Source organism: Cibotium barometz, chromosome 45 (assembly GCF_041138505.1).
Source record: "Cibotium barometz isolate CiBa-2024 chromosome 45, ASM4113850v1, whole genome shotgun sequence".
Classification (NCBI taxonomy): Eukaryota; Viridiplantae; Streptophyta; class Polypodiopsida; order Cyatheales; family Cibotiaceae; genus Cibotium; species Cibotium barometz.
The window spans coordinates 21,500,173-21,521,404 of NC_141090.1; the positions used below are offsets into that span (position 1 = coordinate 21,500,173).

The 21,232-nt window shown below is 50.7% G+C and overlaps 1 protein-coding gene across 4 annotated transcripts in view; it reads right to left on the reverse strand.

Moving 5' to 3' along the window:
* Positions 1–21,232, reverse strand: part of LOC147612517 (uncharacterized) — an 80,035-nt gene that overhangs the window by 25,916 nt on the left and 32,887 nt on the right. For all 4 annotated transcript variants that reach the window (XM_086783149.1, XM_086783148.1, XM_086783151.1 and 1 more), the window contains exons 6-8: positions 5,608–5,766; positions 4,084–4,435; positions 3,835–3,947 (exon numbers count right to left, since the gene is read on the reverse strand). In XM_086783149.1, the coding sequence (XP_086639275.1) occupies positions 3,835–3,947; positions 4,084–4,435; positions 5,608–5,766 (624 nt within the window). The remainder of the gene's footprint in view (positions 1–3,834; positions 3,948–4,083; positions 4,436–5,607; positions 5,767–21,232) is intronic.

The following is a 21,232-nucleotide window of genomic DNA, read 5'->3' on the forward strand; positions in this document are numbered from 1 at the left end:
TGCTTGTACATGTGTTAGGCCTATGGTCAACCCCATAGGGCTGACCCCCGATCACTTGATGGAATCGCTGAATTATGAGTTATGCTTATATACTTGGGTAGGACACCAGTCGGCCAGCTTAACAATTGTTGGCCTGTTTGTGTGGACATGTTCTATCCTGTAAATTCTTTACTGAATGATGCGCTTACTATCTGTGCTTCCCACACCTGCTGCCACCTTCTATAGCCCTGGCCACCTACATGCACAAGACCTGTTGTCAGCTGACAAATGTTTGCTGCCAGCCATGCAGTTTCATGATGATGAGGACAATGATGTGATGCTGCTGATGATGACGATGATCTGATGCTTCTGATATTGATGGTGACACTATATGCTATCATAACTGCTACACTAATTAGAGATTAAGTCTGTTCATGCCGAAGATTAGCCATGGCACGGGCGTGCACGTGACATTCCCTTCTACTAAACTTGATGACGGGGTGGACATTGTCATCCTTCCTCCCTGGACGTCTACTGACCTTGGACTGCTACTGACTTTGACTTTACTAACAGATATTTTTGTCTGTACACCTTCACTCCTGATCTCCACTTCCAAGTCTTGCTGAAGAATTGAGCACCTGTTCAACTAATGTCCCCATGCCTGCTTTCCCTTAACCTTGACACAACGTCGGGTCACCTACCGAAACTGTTCATGCATGTTGCTAGGCCTTTGAAAATGATCTCAGAGCTTAATGAGGTACTAGGTATGCGTACTTACCCTCAAGGAATGCTTCCTCTGCCTTCGCCTATTGCAAACCAGTCCATCTGCTACCCTACTGCATTCTTTTTGCTGGAACTATGCACCTTCCTTGGGACATGGCTTAGTAGGCTGAGCCTGAATGAATGCTCTGATACCAATGTTGCATGCGCATAAGCCTTGTTGTACTAATCCACAGCCCTAAGCCTGATTAAGAACATTGATGTTGAAAAGACATGGGAGAGAGAAGAAGAGAGATTTGGTGTCACGGTTTTCTTTATTTATATATGGTACAAAAAGGTTGATGAGTACTTTTACATGTGTTAGGCCTATGATCAGCCCCATAGGGGTGACCCCTGGCCCTTCTACATGACTTAGACTAATGCTAGATCATGAACGAGTGAATGATCACTTGATGGAATGAATGAATCATGAGTTATGCTTATATACTTGGGAAGGACACCAATCGGCCAGCTGAACAATTGTCGGCCTGTTTGTGTGGACATGTTCTATGCTTTAAATTCTTTATTGAATGCTACGCTATATCTGTGCCGCCCACACATGCTGCCGCCTACTGTAGCCCTGGCCGCCTGCATGCACAAGACCTGCTGTCAGCAGACAAATGTTTGCTGCCAGTCGACAGGACTCCATGCAGTCTCATCATGATGAGGACGATGATGTGATGCTGCTAATGATGACGATGTTGATGAAGCTGATCTGATGCTTCTGATACTGATGGTGACACTATATGCTGTCGTAACAGCTGCACTAATCAAGGATTAAGATTGTGCATGGCGAAGATTAGCCATGGCATGGGCGTGCATGTGACAAAGGTGATCCTTGGGAGGAGTCTCTCACATGGATTCATGACAACCAAAGACCATCTTGACGGTCCCAACTACTCACAATGGAGCTTCATGATGAAGATTCTTTTGATAGCCAAGGGTCTGTGGGAGATTGTTATGGGGCAAGAGCCTTGTCCTCCAACATTAACAGCCACAACCTCTTCGGTTACATCAACCACAACAAGAAGGGAGGCCCAAACTACAGCTCAAGTAGTGGTAGGGACTTCAACACAGCCGCCTCCTACGCAATGGCCATGATCACTCTTTCAATCAAGGAATCCATTACTCCTCGCATTGGATCCTGCAGCTCTGCAAGGGCTTCCTAGGTGGTCCTCTAGACCATGTTCCAATCTCGCAAATGAAGCACGAGTCCTGAACCACATGCAAGAGCTAGACAACCTGACCGTGAATGAGGGAGATTCCATATCAGATCACTTTACGAAGGTAAGGAACAACTGGTGAATATTAACGAGGTAGTTGATGACAAAAATTTGGTCAGCACTATTCTCAATTCCTTACCTGAGTCCTATTGGAGTTTCCACACTTCTATGAATCGCTCTATGAGAGGAGAAGACAATCCCATTACCTTTGAGGAGCTGCTTGGATTACTACATGAGGAGCACACAAGGAAGAACATATCGAGAGTTGATGCCAGTAGAGAGGACCAAGCCTTCACTCCAATGGCAAAGGCAAAGTGGGCTCATCATGGGGTGACACCAAGACAAAGAAAGGAAAGTGTCACTATTGCCATAAGGCGGGGTGCTACATCAAAGAGAGTTGGAAGAGGCTTGCCAAGTTGAAAGCTGATGAAGATTCGGTAAACTCTACTACCTCTAACTCCAACGACAAGAAGCAGCAACGAAGAAGCAAATCTAGTCCATGATGAGTGGACTTCTAACCACATTATCACTATTGGGGGAATGTGGGAATAAACAGGTGCTAGGTGGTTGTGTAGATTGGCACTTAATTATTGGATATTGCAGGAGATCACACATATGCAACTATGGAGGGTGAAATATCATCATCATGGTGAGTATGTGGAGAGGGACGAAGCTTGAAGGAGAGAGGTGATGGAGCTTCAACCCATAGCAGTGATGTACAAGGATTAGAGAGAGAGAGAGAGAGAGAGAGAGAGAGAGAGAGAGAGAGAGAGAGAGAGAGATGTGTTAACAACCAAGAGAGAGCAAGATTGCACAACTCAAATGATATTCACTATGATAGTGAAACCACCCAAATACATGCTTTTATAGGCACCAAGGCCTTATCTATTGACCCTAAATAAGAGGGTGTTCACACCGCTAAGGACACTTGACTAGACTCCAAGATAACTCTGAAATACCCAACGTTAATAACTTAGTAGTGTTCTAGGCTTTAAATAAAGCACTTCTAGTGTGTGAACAACTGCTAGCATCTACGTTCATTTATGTGTGGGAACAACCCCTTAGAATGATCTTATGTAAGCAATGATTTGTAAAGGTGACACCTCTTAGGGACACTTGGCATCATGCCTTGACGTGTGGCATGTGTGGTGGCAGCATATGCACACACCTTGTATAAGGGGGTCTCTCCTAAAAAAAGGACCATTATTATAATGCAAAGCATGCCTAATCTTTCCATCTAATCATGTGGCCATGTTTAATCATCTTGTGATAATCTCCCCACTTCTAACAGTGTGGTACATGAGAGGTCATGGGCCACATGGGTAGGCCACTTGTGAAGGGAACTAGGATGGATAAGGTTTGAAATAAATAAGATCAAATTGGAAGATGAGGGCAAGGGCCTATATAATTGTTATGCTTGGGAGCTTGATTAATCATTGGAGAACCTTGTTTTTGCTTCTCATTGAATCCTAATTCCAATTAGTTGTGTTGTTGAGTTCCTTAATTAGTCGTGAATATCTTGCTTTATTACGATCCTCCATAGCTCCAAACTTTGTCTCATGCACCATACACCACCGAGTAGCAGGGAGTCAAGGCCCAACGTAGCAGTCGGTTTGACCCCACCCGCTGTAGCCGGGAGCAACACTTTGAACAAAGTAATGTATACCCGGGGTGAAAAACCTCTCAAAAATTTAAACATTTACCATACATAGCCAATTATTCTTCTTAATAAAATCTAATGATCATTGTATCATGTATGCACCAACTACATTGATTCAGAAAGTATCTGCTACGTATGTAATTTTGTATTCTCCTCAAATGTCTTAAAAGTTCTTCAAGTGGTCCAGCAACAAGAAATGGCTTGCCAATTTACCTGAATAAGTGGGCTAGTACAAACATCTCCACTGTGCGCCTACCAAGCTCAGTAAGTCGCCTTTCATCCCGTTCCACAGTATCTTTTCCAAAATCATCCCCTGAACCTCCATCCTGTAGCATTGAACGGCTTGCCAAAAAGAAAACCAGTCACAACAAGTGCAACGGCTGGTAGAATACAGTACAGGACAGAACTGTAACCATCCAAAGAGATTGTGCCATCCTAACATGACAGAAGAAAACAGCCTACCTTTGTTCTGTTTTGAGGGCCCTTCTCATCCTTGTAAGGGGGCAGAGATTCATTTGTGGCACGTTCCAACAGCGATAGTACGTCACCAGCAAGAACAAAGAACTCTTTATCCACCCAAATGACAGGGCTAAGAGCCTCGTCGATTTCAACTCCATTTATCTTCCCTTTCTTATTTTTGCTGCGATAATCCAAGGCCTTGTAGCCACTGTAAAGTGCATCCATCACCAAGGTTGACGTAACCTCTTTTTCATTGAAGAAGCATTTCACGACTGCTTTCAAAATAGTTTCTATCTTTTCTCGAGACAAGCGCCGCCGCACATTCTCCTCCACTGCCGACCAAAATACTCGAAAGCTGCCCAGTTCAACATTTAGAGATCCATTTAAATGCTTTAATTTTTTTAAGAAAAAACAGAGATTTGTATAGAGAGAAAGGAAAAGAAAAGCAATGCAAACTGTAATGATTGCATACAATGAGGACTTGAGCATGACGCTATTTGAAACAGAACTTCAGGAAACTTAGCAAAACAGATGCCAATCCCCAAACCAAAGTCCCTTCACCATCGATGACTGTGCTTTCCCTTATACATAGCACCAAGCCACACCCAATCAACTGCGTTCCTAACTCTAAGGATATCTAACCCTGACACAGTAGCCAGGGAAATTTTAGATTTATAAAAATATATTGCCACCTGCATCTAAATACCCATTGCCTTCAACTCCATGGATCCCATGACAAGGAAAAATTCTCTGCAGGTCTTACACCTCTTTATATTAATGGTTAATCACTTCTTCTATAACCAAGCTTCTTGAAAATAAAAGATGTGTCATAGTGGAGGTACAAGGATTTTCTTTGAAGAGAGTCTTGCAAAAGAATACATGTATCTCTTCATCTTGGATACCACCAACTCATTCTGAAATATTAAGGGAAGGAAGGTTAGCTACTTGGTACATACTATAATCTCACTTCAATATCCTTGTGTGACCTACGGCAAGTGCCATGAAGAAGCTACACATGAAACCTAGCTCGAGAGCTCATCGTCTTACCCTTTACTTCCAAAGAGGTAGAGTGAGCTGAACCCATTGTTAAATGATTTACACTTATCCAGTGTGGTGTTTGATAGAGGCTAAACATCCCAGCACACCATCAATTCTCTTGGTGCTAAGATGATTCAAATTAAGGATACAGGGAAAAAAATCCTTAGCAAAAACTCCACTCCTCAGGAAACATCGACAGGTTCGACGTATGGTTTATCCTGCTTTGACATCAGTAGCCAAACCAAGTACCGAGCCAATCCACCTCTCCCTAAGGGATATACATAAGGTTCATTAATGACCTGAATCTCTTCATAAGCCATGATAGAGCTACAACTAAGCCACTGACGATCAAAAACGCAAACAAAAATATGCTATAAACTGTCAGGTATCAGAAGACGTGAGGCTTATACACATATCATTCTAAAACCACAAAAGTTGAATTGTAAGCTAGAAATGATCATCTCTATGAAGATCAAATGAGCAACATACCTGGACCACCTCACAGAATCTTCCATGAGCTTTCCAATCTTTTCGCGCTTCTCGTCCACAAAACGGCGGCATATGCCTTCAACATTTGTCATGTATACACGAACTAGTTCTCTCCTATATTGGCAGTCCAAACACCTGAATGGACGATGAGGATTCTCTCTGCAAAGAGACATGGAAATAAAACATTTTGACCTTCTTGTCTAATGAGAAATCTAAACATGCATTTCAATGTCATTTTTGTAAAAGATTACGAGATAAGTTCTCTTCAACTGTAGCAGCACATAAGGTCAGTCTGTGTGTGCCATGCATGGCAGTAAGAAAACCTCTGAAGGGTTGAATATGATGAATTTTCCAATGCTAGCCTAGTCTCGACTTGAATGCAGGTCTTTCAAGCAGCACTAAGCACCTCCAAAAGCTTAAGCCTTCTCTTCTTGAAGTTTTTTTCGTCCAATAACAGCACCCACCAAAAGGTAATGTAAGCCCAACGGAGCGTGCAGTGACAGATGCAACCACGTGTACGAGAGATGAAGATAGAGAGAGAGAAGGGGATGAGAGAGATAGGAATAGGGATTTCACATAGTACACGTTTACATCTACTGGTACAGGGTGCCTACAGCAGGGCTGGCATCAGCGTTTATATCTGTTGGTACAGGGCATTTTATCAACAGGAGACCATCAGTGCTTACATCAGCACATCTGCGTTTTATTTACAGCTTATGGGACAGCAGCCTTCTCTGCTACAATAGGTCTTTTTCAGCAGGTTCACTTCTTCATCACCGGGACAACACCCTCTCTACTCCTTGACCTCGACATCGAGACAGCAGCCTTCTCTGTTCACTTCTTCAAGACGGCAGAGCCTACCATCTGCCTCAGATTGTGGCCTTCTCCACCCTCTGCATTATCACGGGACAGCAGCCCTCTCTGCTCATTCGGAGTCTCACACTGAGCTCTTGTACTAGATTTCATCATATATACACTCACTCATTGCATGATGTGTTAATTTACTCTGATCTCTCATATATTTGGTCCTTTCATCTTTTTGCCCTCGCATGCTTCCCCCTCTACCATCGGGAATGATCTCCAACCTGCCCTCATTGTGAATCGGGATAGTAGACTTGTCACCAATAAGGATGTGACCTATTTGCCTTCGAAGATCCTGTAATAACTCTCTGGAAGGAGTCATGTGTCTGGAAGCACCTGTCACCAATTGGCCGACCATTTGGTCCATCTCCAGATTTGTGTCTCGTTCATTTGAAGTGTCATACAGGCTTGCTTTACCTAGTCATTGGAAGATTCACAATGCATTTCATGTGAGTCTTTTCCGGAAATATGTCGGGCCAGATCTTGACGAGCCTGTCACAGAAGATCCCCCAGAGATTGATGAGCTTGAGGAGATCCTCCAGCCAGAACAGATTGTCTTTCACAAGGAGAGGAAGCTACCTACAGGAAAGCTTTCCAGGAGATACCTTGTGAAGTTCAAGAATTATTCGCCCATTGATGCAAAGTGGGTAAATGAGGATTATTTTGTTGATTACCCATAGCTATTGCAGGCATATCTTGAGGCTTTTCAGTTGAGGACAACTCTTTAGAAGCCCAAGGGGATGTCACCAATTGGCCGACCATTTGGTCCATCTCCAGATTTGTGTCTTGTTCACTTGAGGCCAGGCCGGTGTCTCATGTGAAGGGGCCAGTATTTTTGCATAACATGGACGGGAGCCAGACTTGTGCCACTCGTGTATGACCTGGACTGTGTTCTATCCATGGGATTGTCATGCCATGGAAGAGCCAGTATTTGTGCCGTGTTTTACCTATGGGATTGTCACTCCATAGGGAGGCTCGTGCCTGGATCTGTGTCTTACCTATGGGACTATCACTCCATAGGAAGACCGGGATTTATGTTTTGTCGTGCCATCATTGTGCCCGACAGAAATGTTTAGTACTTGTTCCATGAACGGGAGATATGTCCATGATACTATTTGCACATGCATTCATGTTTTGCATGTTTGGAACTGTTTTCGCATGACTTGTATTTTTGTGTTTGCCTGTTTGACGTGCCACTTACTGAGCGGGACGCTTGCCAGTGAGTCGTGAAGTTTGCTGTGGTAGGTGGCCATGCACCCACCCCCACTCACATGAGGGGTTCCCTTACGCACCATGACCCAAATGTGGGTGCCGACCCTACCAAGGACACCAAGAAATATTTGGGGAGGGTGCCTACTCATTAATGAGCGTGAACCTGCAACCTTATAAAAACAAAGGTTAAAAAGAATGCTATAAAATAAACAAGTGCAATACACTTACCACCTATTCACACGCAACAAAACTCGTCAGAAGACCACCCCCCACCTTGGAACCTTGGGAACTGGCCGCCTCCATGCAAGCTAGGGGGAGCCGGCCAGCTGTTGGACGTGTATCCCTCTCCAACGCTAACATATAGGCGACCGTTCTATCCGGCTATTCACCTTGCATTCGACTGTGCAGGCCACCACCTTCATCTTGCCCTGCAGTCGGCTGTTTTCTGGCCCTGCAGGTAACCGTGAGCAGAACCTTGCTTCTCTCTGGCCAGACGCAGGCGGCTGCGCCCAGACACCCCTCCACTTTGCAGGCGGCTGCGCCCAGACGCCCTTCTCTCCACCTAGCAGGCGGCTGCGCACAGAACTCTTCTCTCTTGCCAACAGGCTGCTGCGCCCAGGTGTCCTTCTCTAGCCCTTATCCAGCTGCACTTAGGCGCCTCTGATATTTGTCTTCCACTAGCGAGCTACAGGTGACTCTCTCACTTGCGGGCTGGCGGCAATAGCAGTAATAGAGACTTCTCCTTTCATACGTGGGTGCCTACAACTTCTGAAGGCCATATCCATTATTTTGCAAGGTAAGTGAACAGACTTTGATGTAAATCTTATAAGGGATACTCTCTGCTGCTAACACCCGTTCGGTGCCGGGTAGTCCAAGCTTCTGGAGAACCACGGTCCATGGGTGCCGAGATCAGGAGAGCCAGGCGTTAGTACAGGAGCGCCTGTTTGTCCGTGGTCCTGGAACACCAGTGGGGCGCGCTTTGCAGATTTCAGTGAAGGCACAGGACCGTAGAGACTAGACTTCTTCAAGTGGATCGCTCTCCTTCGAACATCTACTTCAAGTCTCTTGTTTGGTAACTATATTCATCTCAGTTGTACATGGACATCATCTGGTTCATTGAACCCATGGAGCATTGTATCATTTAAATACTCCCAATAATATATCATATATTGAAGAGAGGGGGGGTCGGCCCGTTCCGGCTCCAGTGCTGGTGTCCATTGATCAACATTTCATTTCATTTCAGTTTTCAGTTGTTATTGAGTTGTTCATTTATATTGTGAAATTTAAGTTGTGCTATTACGCGTGTGGGTGTCCAACGGAGTCTATTCCCACTTGACGGGATCGGTTTCATTGGTATCAGAGCACGGTTATTTCCCTCTTTTTAGTGGGAAAACTAACCTGTGTACTGGACACCCCGCTTCTAGCACACTTAACACAATGGACAGCCAAGGCAACCCTTTGGAAGTGCCTAATTCGAGGGGCCCATCAAGTGCCTCGCGTGGTTCTGATGCTTTACAGGGAAGGCACAAGCCCCTTGAGAGGGTGAATGATAGTGATTCAAGGGGACAACTGTCTCGAGGAAAGACAGTTATGCAAGAAGAAGTGCCTGATGCAATGAGGGCTGAATTGGAGCATATGAGAAAGCTTTTGCAGGCACAAGAGCAAGAGCTCAAATTTTTGCATGAAGATCCCCATGTGCAAAGTGCCATTAAAGCAAGGAAAGCCGATGCAATGATAGGCATGACTTTTGAGTCCATGGCACGAGAAGTGGGCAAGAAGCCAAGGGAGTTGGCACTTTCCTACCTCCTCCGCAAAGGTGACATCAAAGAGGGGGAAGATGGAGAGCTGAAATTCAGAAATCCACCTCGCTTGAAGCAGGGAGATCTCGCATCTCAAAGATTAAGGTCATTAATGCAAAGGGAAGAGGTGACAGCCACCTCTCGTCATGCATCTTCTCCACAAGGCACAAAGGGTGACAAGTATATGTATGCTAGTGCTCATGGAGGGCATGATGGTCACATGCATTCAAGGCATGTACCCATGGAGGGGGTGACAGGTCTGCCACTAGAAGAGCCTTGCCTACTGAGTTGTCTCATGGAGAGACATTGCCTTATGCAGGAAGGTCACATGCATCTGATTCTCAGGTTCGTGGAGCACATGCCACCGTGCTTCATGAAACTTCCATGATGGCCCATGGAGCCCATGAAGATAGGGCTGCCCCATTGGATAAGGGGAAAGAAAAAGAGAGGACCATGAGCCTCATGCCAGAAAGCTCAAGGAATTTAAAGCAGGTGACACGTCCGTTAAGTTTGATGTTTTTCATGGAGAGCATGATGCTTCCAAAGTGTTAGCATTTGTGGCACAGTTTGACATTGCTTAGCGACGAGGACTTCACTGAGAAGTCTAAAGTACGCCATGCTAGCATGTTCTTGAAGGGGACCGCTGCTCATTGGTGGATCACTGAAAAGATCACCAAAGACCCCATTTGCACCTGGAAAGAGTTTAAGGACAGATTTTATGCCCACTTCTTGCCACCTAATGCAGAGCAAACTCTCACCCAAAAGTGGGATAGACTCGAGCAAAGAGAGAATGAAAGTGTGCAACAGTATGTCAATAAGTTTTGGAAAGTGGGTAAACAGTGGAGTCTGGCATGATAACGTGCCAGTCCTAGGTCTTGAAACAACTCGGTGGCCTGCCTACGAACCTCGCCTCCTTGCGCCCCCAGCTCCCGCCTTTCCTTCGCTCCCTCTCCTTCTTGTGCAACTGCGCTAGCCCCTCCCTCCTCCTCACTGCGCCATCCCCTCCACCTTCTCTCAGCCTGCGCATGCCCCCCCCACCCCCTCGCTGCCTGTCGCCTGCCCCTCCCTCTCCCCCAGCCCTTCCCTCCCCCTCTCTCCGCATGCTATACTGGTGTGTGTGCAAGCCCTTCTCCTCCCCCGCCTCAGCTCCCCCCTCCCCCCCCCACGCTCCCCCCCCCGCTATCCTCTCTCCTTCCGCCTCGCCGTTTCCTCGTAGGGCTGTGTCCCTCCCGTTGGTGACCCCGGTCTCTGGCCTTTTCCCTATGGAGGACTCCATGGAAGCCGCTCCGTCTACCCCTACCGATTCTGGTCTCCGTCTGGAGTTCACAGATGCAGAACATCAGTTGTTTGTTTCCACAGTATCCGCTCTTGAGGCCTCCTCCTTGGTCTGCAAGATAGTGGGTAGCCGTCCGATGCGGAGAGAGCTTCGCGACCTTCTGCAAGGCAGCCTCGTTGGCGTGCCTGCCAAGATCGTCAGCGTCGATTTTTTGGGACGTGGCTACTACCAGGTGGATTTCGAGTCCCCCCAGGCAGCTCAGACGGTGCTTGCTCGGAGCCCCATTGCCCTCCGCTCATCCCGGGCGTTCCTGGCGCGATGGACTCACGGTTTCGACCCCGCTTCTGACCCGCTAGCAGGCGCGACAGGTTTCCCCATCACTATCTACTTTCCTGGACTCCGCAGGGAGTACTTGCCCCTCTTGTCATCCATTGGCAAGGCGTTCGGGCAGGTGGTGGAGACGCCTCAGACAGCGGCTTCAGTGATAGCTCGGGCAGCAGGACTCCCGGCCATTCGTGTTGTGGTTCCGTCACCGGAGTCCCTCCCGAAGACGATCCTCCTCCCTTGTCTTTCTAGAGGACATCTGATACAGCGCGTGGAGTATTCGGGCCTCCCTGGCCAGTGCTACATCTGTCGGGAGATGGGCCACCTCGCACGCGCCTGTCCCCGCAAGGGGGTTCATCCTTCACGTTCTGCCGCCTCTGGACCCCCTTCAGGAGGCCCGAGGGGTGGCTATCCACCTCAGAGACCGGACATCCCTGGCTCGTCTCAGCGGCGCCATCATCTGACGAGCAAGCCCCCCCGGCGGAGGATGCCGCGCATACCCAGGAGGCTGCGGATGGCAGGAGGTTCGCCGCCGGCGGAAACGCCCGGCCCGCAGGGACCGTCGCAGACGCCAGCAGGTAGCACAGGCTGGCGGACAGGCGACTCCGGCTGGCGTCCAGGCACCTACCCGCACTTATGCTCCAGTCAGGGATAGGCGGCCAGCAGGTCCCACCCCGATGGACGAGGATTCAGTCTCAGTGCCTGTTGAGGCCGCCGGTGGAGCCCCCCATGTGGAGACCCCGCTCCCGCCTCCCCCCGCGGGGGGCCCGCCCCCTCCATGGAGCAGATTCCAGAGGATCCCGAGCCCCTCACCGCGACCCCCGGCCCCTCTTCCCCTCACTCGGAGAGCACTCCTTCCACCCCCCCCTCTCCCCCCCCCAGCCCCCCCCCTCCCGCCTCCCCCGGCGGCCCCCCTGACACCTCTCCTCTGGCAGATGCCTCTCCATCCTCTCCTCGCTCTCCCCCCTCCTCTCCGCGAGCCACCATCCCTCCCTCGGCCTCTCCAGGATACTCCTCCAGACCACCCACTGCCTCGGGGCAACGCAGCGGGGTAGGCCAGAGTTCAGTTCAGCGGCTGTTCCACCGCCACTCCGGGCCGGTGGAGATGGCGATCCTAGCTTCGCCCGCCACAGAGTTCTCTCCAGCCTCCCCTGGGGGACCCCCGCGAGTGATGGGGCTCCCAGTGGATTACGGTTTCTTCAGGTGTCTCCAGCGGGATGCTGGCCCGTTCGAGACACTGGTCGCGCCCTTGCGAGTATGCGTGGTGTGCCATCCATCTCGTTCTCCTTCAGTGGTGAGCAGCATGGTGGCCTTCTCCTTTCCTCTCAGTGTTGCCCCAGACACAGCATGGGATTGCAACTCTGTAGAGGAAGTTTTGCGTGATCAGATACTGGAGTTTTCTCACCACTTCAGTGACTTGGGGCTCACGGACCTATTGCAGACCCGATTACACTCAGCCCGCATGAGCTTGTTTGGTATAGGAGATTGGCGGGCGGATTCGGTCCACACCTCAGTTGAGGCGGTGCTGCTGATTCTCCTCCACGCCGCCCCGAGGATGCAGCCTACCTTTAGATACATATATGCAGAGGATTGGTCTCACGCCTATGCCCTGGACAGGGCGAAGGTGGAGTGGGGCTGGACACAGAGACAGGTCACCCTCTTTTTGGAGAGACTCCGCACCCGGACAGACACTGAATTCTCCCTCCAAGCCGGAGCCCAAGACTCTCAGAGTGGAGGGCAGCTCATCCGGGCCAGCTGAGAGGGGTGAGCCAGTGGCGGCTGCTTCACTTGCCATAGCTCATCCACGAGGATCCTCTCATGGAACATCCAGGGTCTTGGTGGACATCGCTGCTACATTGGTCGAGGCAAACTTCGCCAGGAGATCCAGAGGGCTCTCGTTGGAGGGCCCATAGATATCCTTTTCATCCAGGAGCACCACCTTTCTGCCGGGCGCACCCGCACCTGTGGGAAGATCTTGCCAAGCAGGAGTCACACTTTTTGGTCACCGGCATATGGCTCCCAGGGAAACTAGGGTGGAGTATGCATCTCAATCAGCGAGCAGCTTCTATCCGAGGTTGTGGATTCTGGCCCTCTGGTTCAAGGTCGAGCACAGTGGATCATCCTTCGGGTTGGGGAAGACCGCATTGGCTTCCTCAACTTCTACGCCCCTAATGGGGCGACCGGGAGAGCTGAGTTCTGGAGCACCATTAGGCAGTCCCTCCCCATGGCAGACCATTGGTGCCTAGGGGGGGATTGCAACATGCTGGAGGATGCAGAGGACAGGATGGGGGGCAGCCAGGAGACCATTCATGGGCCGGAGCTCGCTGCCTGGGAGGAGCTAGTGCTGCAGGTGAGAGGCCAGGATCCGTGGACTCTCCCGGAGTTTGGCAGGATGCAGGGGAGTTTATCTTTCTCGCGCTCGGATAGACGGGCCACAGGAGTTAACCTTTCCCGCATCGACAGGTTTTACATTGATGAGTGGGCTTGCGATAGAGGTGGCACTGTGGGTATACTTGCAGGCTCTTCTTTTTCAGACCACTTTCCAGTGCTTCTCCAGATCGAGGACCCTACGAGAGGAGAGCGAGGCCAGAGCGTCCGGATTCCAGATTGTCTCATAGAGGAGCCCAAGATAGCGACCAGAGTTGAGCAGGTCTGGCGGAAGCTTCAGTTCAGGAGAGGATCGGCAGCCAGCGATCTTGACAGGGGTTTGCAGGAGATCAGTAGGATGCTCAGACAGGCTGCCCTAGACCGTCTGGAGGCTTTCAGAGAGCAGGAGAGGAGCCTGCGGAGGAGTCTAGCTTCCCTTCAGAGACTTCCGGAGAGGGATCCTACGAGCCCTTGGATCTCAGAGCAGATGGAGTCAGCTCGCACAGAGATCAGATCCATCGAGGAGAGGAGGGTGGAGTTCTGATTCCATGCTCGGGCATCTTTCTGGACTCAGGCTGGAGACAGAGTGACTCGGGATTTCTTTGAGGTGACAGGGCCTCGCTTCAGACGAGAGGGTCTCAGGCGTCTTCGGCAGGCTGATGGCCAGGTAGTGGTGGATCCCCCCAGGGTTCGGGCAATCGCCACAGATTTTTACAAGGATCTGCTCTCTGCTGAGCTAGCAGATGACAGGGTGAGAGAGGCTCGGGAGGCAGTCTGGAGCTTCACGAGACCGGTTGTGCCGGCCCATTTGCAGCACTCCCTTCTCTCCCCCTTCTCGGATGCGGAACTGGAGGCGGCTCTTCAGGCACTTCCTCGGGGCAAATGCCCAAGAGAGGACGGTCTCTCAGTGGCTTTCTTCCAGAGGTACTGGGGTCTCTTGCATAGGGGTTTCAGATTGGCATTCCAGGAGATCATGGAGTCGGGAGACATGCCGGACAGCATGGCAGAGGGGTTGATTCACTTGATCCCCAAAGAGGGAGGAGACAGACTGGAGATTAGACAGTGGAGACCGATTACCTTGCTAGGCACGGCCTACAAGGTCCTAGCTAAGGCGATCAGCAGGCAGCTTCAGCCTCACCTTCCGGACATCATCCACTCCACGCAGACAGGCTTCATCCAGGATAGGAGCATCCTGGATAACATCTTCTCCTTCTGGGAGGCTACGGCTTTGGCTAGATTTCGGCAGGAGGATCTGGCAGTGCTCCTTCTCGACTTCGAGAAGGCATATGATCGGGTGGACTGGGCCTTCTTGGAAGGCACTATGGAGAGGATGGGCTTCCCCCCTCAGTGGATCCGTGGGGTCTCTGCACTCTACACATCGGCTCATAGCCAGGTGCTAATACAGGGCGTGCGCGGAGAGAGGTTCCAGCTCTCGCGCTCGGTGCGACAGGGTTGCCCCTTGGCGCCCTTTCTTTTTCTTTTTGTGGCGGAGGCCATGAGCACTTTCTTGACGGCACAGGATACAGGTTTGCGGGGCCTCCAGCTCCCCATCCGCACCTCGGAGGAGCTCCTAGACTCAGAGTTTGCGGATGACACTGCTGTCTATCTTCAGGGAGGGGAGGAGAACCTCCGCCGCTTCGCCTCAGCCATGGACAGGTTTTGCAGAGCTTCGGGCGCTTTGATCAACTGGCACAAGTCGTGTGGGTTGTGGGTCAGTTCTGTGCCCCCCCCCCCCCCCCCCCCCCCCCCGACTTGGAGGCCAGTTGATGGGTTTCAGTGGCTGGCCCCCCGGCACTACAGTGCGCTATTTGGGATGCTATGTGGGCATTGACATATCTCCGGAGCAGCAGATAGCCCCCCTTCTTCTGAGCATTCGGAAGAAGCTTCTGTATTGGAGTACCGCTCGTTTATCTCTGGCTGGCCGAGTGGTTGTGGCCAACCAGGTTCTGCTTGCTACCATGTGGTACATCACTTCTTGCTGGGCCTTTTCTTGGGCGTGCATTGGCCAGGTGCAGAGGCTCATCAGGAACTTTCTTAGGTCCGGTGGCGACGGGCGGCCCGCCAGGGCCAAGGTGGCATGGGCTGTGATCACTCAGCCGAGGGAGAGAGGCGGCCTGGGCATAGTTGATCCTATTTGTCAAAGCCGAGCTTTGCTTGGCAAGTTGGTGGTTCGTGGCCTCCTACCAGGCGCTGAGCCGTGGAAGGAGTTTCTTGTTTCCAGGATTCTCAGCCGCACTCCTTCTCTTAGCGGCCCCTGGACCCCCAGCATCAGGTGGATCTTTACAGAGCAGCGATCCAGAGGAGTGGGCCTTGGTTTCGAGGAGCGTTTTGCAGCTAGCCTTCTGAGGGCCTGGGAGCATCTGAGGCCGTCACTCTTCCAGACTCCCCCGGGCACCGATGAGGAGCGCCTGAGGCAGCCATTGATCTGGAACCCCTTGATCCAACTTCCCAGTGGTCATATGGTTGGATCGCGATCTCATGTGTCGTGGGGCCCGTTGAGCTCCGGCCCAGCCCAGTCCTTAGACGACTGGATTTGTTTTCAGCAGCTGCCTCTAGAGGTTCAGGAGAGGAGACTCAGCGGGATGAGGGGCAGAGAGTTGATGAGGCAGGACATTGAGGCGGCCATCCCCCGGGAGTGGCGGACTCCAGTACAGGACCCTCCACCTCCACAGTGGATGGGCGTCTTTACTCGGCATGAGATCCTTCTAGCGGTCTGCGGCTCAGCAGAGAGAGTCGCCCCACTCACCTTCGAGGTGGGAGAGGGAGGCCAGCTTCAGAGGACCCGACTAGATTTGGATGAGTTCCAGGGTTGTATCTTTCAGAGGGTGCGGGTGGTCGGCTTTCATCAGAGACAGTGGCATGTAGACCCCTCACCGGCCTGGATAGGGGAGGACTATTCTCGGAGATTATGGGCTTGGGACAGCAGGCCTCTTATTCGCCTTCACTGGGATCCAGGCGAGTGGCTTTGGCGAGATCCCTATTCGGCCCCTACCAGCCCAGGCACCCCCTTTTTTCAGTACACAGCGAGGCTGGGGCGGCGGATCCAGAGACACAGGATAGAGGGCACCCCGGCGGCGGCCGAGCATTGGCGGCAACAGGGGCTCTCCCCTGCCTTCCTTAGGGCCTTCTGGTAGCGCCTCTGGGACAGCTTCCGGCCCCGGAAGGTGACGCTTTTTCTCTGGCTTACAGCGCATAGAGGACTGGCTGTGGGGGCTTGGCTAGCTTTTGGCAGACACCCAGCGTCCTGCCCTCGGTGCGGCCATGCACAGGAGTCGCAGCGGCACTGCTTATAGGATTGCCCACAGGCACAGCAGGTCTGGTAGCGCGCTCTCAGGATGGTTTTTGCAGGCTCACCAGGTGAGATGATGGTGACGTGGGGTGCGGTGGCTTGGGCCATGGACAGCGGCCCGTCCCTTGGATACGAGGACGTCCCTGGCAGTGTGACCATCCAGGTCTCTGACAGGGCGATGGCGGTGGTTCCGACGCCAGACTTCTCTTCGGCAGTCTCCCAGGAGGGGGACGGGCACAGATGGGAGATGATCAGCAGCATGACGGCTTGGCACATATGGAGAGCCCGATGCAGGGAGGCCATAGACCGCCAGGCGATTCCACCGGCGGAGGTCATATAGGCTCTCTGGGTGGACATCATTCACACCTTGAGAGAACACTGGGGGAAACTTCAGGGCGACTCGGATCGCATGAGAGATCGCCGCAAGGCGTTCCTCCACACTTGGCAGCATGGCCCTTTCCTCACCGTGAGGGGCGAGGATGTCACTTGGCACTACAGGCCTCCAGTTTGGCTCTTCTCACCTCCCGCATGTACTACTAGGTAGCCCCCCCCAGAGAGCGGCCAGCCACGGGGGTGGAGCTCCGGTGTTCACTGTATATATTATCCCTCCTTGTGAGGTGAGCTTTGTAGCCTTATGGCGTCTTCTCATTAACTAATAGAAGGATCGTTTTTTCAAAAAAAAAAAAAAAAGTTTTGGAAAGTGTTGGTTGAGGTAACTCCTTTCATGCAAATCACTGAGGATGAAAGAAAGAGGAAGTTTCGCTCCGGATTGCAACCAGCTTATCGTTCGGGCATTGAATTGCACCCGAAACATACTTTGCAACAGCTTATAGCCTCTGCTCTTGCTACAGAGCAATTGGTGCTCAAAATTAAGCAAGATCAAGGCGGTTCAAAGGGCAAAGATAAGGCTGTCCCAAATCTGCAAAAACGTGGACAGCCACCTGAAAAGAGCTTCCGGGAGATCCAGAAGGGAGGTAAAGCTAAAAATACCTCATCTAAAGATCATGGCCCAAAGAAGAACAAATTTGGCTTGACCCCCGAGCAAAGGAGCAATATGCCAAGGAGGGGAAATGTTTTTCTTGTGGCAGCAAAGAGCACATGTTTAGACAATGCCCTGACCGCAAACCAAAGCATGAGGACAAGCAAACCAAGGCTAATGTGCATGCAGTTCCCGATGTGCAGGGAAACACAAAACATGATGCAAAAGAACGGATGGTATGCAAAGCATGGGGTCAAATCAAGGATCAGCCCGCCTTATTTATGTTTGATGATTGTGGCACTTAGAGATGATGCGAAGAGGCAGTTGGCTTCACCACAGAGGATACTCGCGAGCGGATTCTTGATAGTGGTGCTTCCAGGCACATGACTCCCTCCCATGACTTCTTTCAGGATCTTAAACCGCAATCAAGTCGCATTTTCATTGGCGACAATTCCAGCATACCGATACACAGTGAGGGCACCAGAGCTGTATAGCTATTGCTCGGAACCCGATCTTCTATGCCCGGACCAAGCACATAGAGATACAATATCACTTTATTCGTGAGAAGATCTTGGTTGGTGACATCTTGCTTCTTGATTGTTCGACGGAGGAAAATGCGGTGGACCTCTTCACGAAGTCTCTATCATGATTGTATACTCCATGCATATGCATTCTCCTAGTAGTAGAGCTCCATCACCTCCCCCACTCATTGTACTTATTGCACACCTAGATTCAGCTTTTTAGTTCAGTACTCTTTCATTTTGTTGGGATGACAGAGGATACCCCACACAGGTACACTGATTTGTCTCATAGGCCGAGTTCGGTCTTTTGGAAGACGTTAATAAAATCTTTCTTTCTTTCTTTCTTTCTACCTCAGGCTATGCTCCGGCGGCACTCCAACTCACTAGGGTTGGTTCCACATCCAGGAGCTGAGAGGGGGTGTTAGCAGTCATCTCCTGTCTGTATATTTACGCCATGGCCTCCGTTGTGGGTGTGCCCTCCCGATTTAGGTGTTTTCTCATTTTTCCCCACTTTCCATATTTTTCCCATTTCATTCTGGGTGTGGGAGGGCTGTCGGCTACTTTTGTGTGCCACCCGACTGGTGGATTCTCTCGACTTCTGTCCAGCACCTGGCCGACTGCTTGTACTGGCCGACTGCCCCCTATGCTGGTCGTGGGCATTTATTGCTCCTGTCAGCTGTTTATTGCTGGCCGACCAGCAGCATGGGGCCATATATAATGGCCCCTTGCCCCCCACACTCTATATATTGTATTGCGGGATTTTCTTGTGTACATAGCAAAGTTATACACCTCTCTCTCTCTCTCTCTCTCTCTCTCTCTCTCTCTCTCTCTCTCTCTCTCAATTCTGCATTTTTCTGCTGTGCACTTGCTCTTGGTGTTTTCAGATCTTGTCTTCATTTTTGCTGCGTATTGTGACATGGTATCAGAGCACTAGGCTCTTGGCAGATCGTGGGAACTGTCAGCAAGAGGGGGGCTGTTTGTAGTGCTGATTCGAGGACTGTTTTGGGCCGTACAGGAAGAGGAGAAGCAAGCGAAAGGCGGGCCATGTTGCTGGACAGCCACTTGCAGGTTTAGTTCTTCATTTTTTCCCACCCAGCCTCCCTTTTCAGTTACACCCCCGCAATGGCAGATTTACTTGAGATGGTAGAGAAGCACGTGAAGATCCCGACACTCCCCACGTTCCCGGTGGACCGTCAGTTGGACGGAAACAACTACGGCATATGGAAGGTAATAATGGAATCTGTTTTAGAGTCTTATGACTTGGCATTTTTGTTGGGGTTCCACGGCTGGAGTAGGAGGAAGGGGAGTTACCCTCTATTCGGAAGGAACGGGAGGCACACGCACAGTTATGGGATCGTGTCAATGCCAGAGTCCGTTCTTTCATCTTCCTCAATTGCACACCACAAGTAATCAATCATATAAAGCATCACGTTGGCCAGAGGTATTTGGCAACATTTGGCTTCTCTCTACAACAGGGTATCACCCATGAAGAGAATCTCCTTGGACATTCAGATGCGGGTGATGAATCCTGCAAAGTCGTCGACGATGCGGGAGCACATCAACAAGCTGCAGGCTCTTCAACAGGAAGTTCTCCAGGCAGGGAAAGAGATATCGTTACAAGTTATGGCCATAACGTTGTTGTAACATTTGCCCTCTCAGTACTCGGCCTTTTACTTTTCATTGATTACCAGTGGCAAGCTCAGCACCATCACATGGAAGGAGCTTGTGCCCATGGTCTTGGACCAAGAAGAGCGATTCACGAACCCTCCACAGCGCGGAGGTTCTGAGGCCTTAACTGGCCAACGATCGAAAGGCCGTAATATCAACAACAAGAGCAAAGGGAAGGCTTCATCGGAGAAGTCTTCTGAGAAGAAACCCAACTCAGACCGAGAGAAACTGAAGGCCGAGAGGACCTGTAATGATTGTGGCGAGAAAGGCCACTATTGGAGGAAGTGTCCCGAGCGGACTGGGAAGAGTGCTGATTCTTCAGCTTCAGCTGCAAAGACTCCAGCCTTTGTGCACTTAGAGATGATGGACACAGATGCTTCATCTTCTCTGAGCGAGGAGGCACTTGGCTTCACCGCAAAGGATAATCGGGAACGGATTCTTGATAGTAGTGCTTCCAGGCACATGACTCCCTCCCGTGACTTCTTTCAGGATCTTAAACGACAGTCAAGTCGCATTTTCATTGGCGACAATTCCACCATACCGATACACAGTGAAGGCACCAGAGTTGTATAGCTATTGCTCGGAACCCGGTCTTCCATGCCCGGACCAAGCACATAGAGATACAATATCACTTTATTCGTGAGAAGATCTTGGTTGGTGACATCTTGCTTCTTTATTGTTCGACGGAGGACAATGCGGCGGGACCTCTTCACGAAGTCTCTACCTCAAGCTATGCTCCGGCGGCACTCCAGCTCACTAGGGTTGGTTCCACATCCAGGAGCTGAGAGGGGGTGTTAGCAGTCATCTCTTGTCTGTATATTTACACCAAGGCCTCTGTTGTGGGTGTGCCCTCCCGATTTAGGTGTTTCCTCATTTTTTCCCACTTTCCAAATTTTTCCCATTTCATTCTGGGTGTGGGAGCGCTGTCGGCTACCTCTGTGTGCTGGCTGATAGGTGGATTCTCTCCTGACTGATGTCCAGCACCTGGCCGACTGCCCTTGTACTAACCAACTGCACCCTGTGCTGGTCGAAGGCATTTATTGCTCCTGTCGGCTATTTATTGCTGGCCGACCAGCAGCATGGGGCCATATATAATGGCCCCTTGCCCCCCACACTCTATATATTGTATTGCGGGATTTTCTTGTGTATATAGCAGAGTTATACGCTTCTCTCTCTCTCTCTCTCTCTCTCTCTCTCTCTCTCTCACTTCTGCGTTTTTCTACTGTGCACTTGCTCTTGGTGTTTTAAGATCTTGTCTTCATTTCCGCTGCATATTCTGACAGGGTCTTCATGCTTCAGACGAGGCGGATTCTTGAATACTAACTCCCC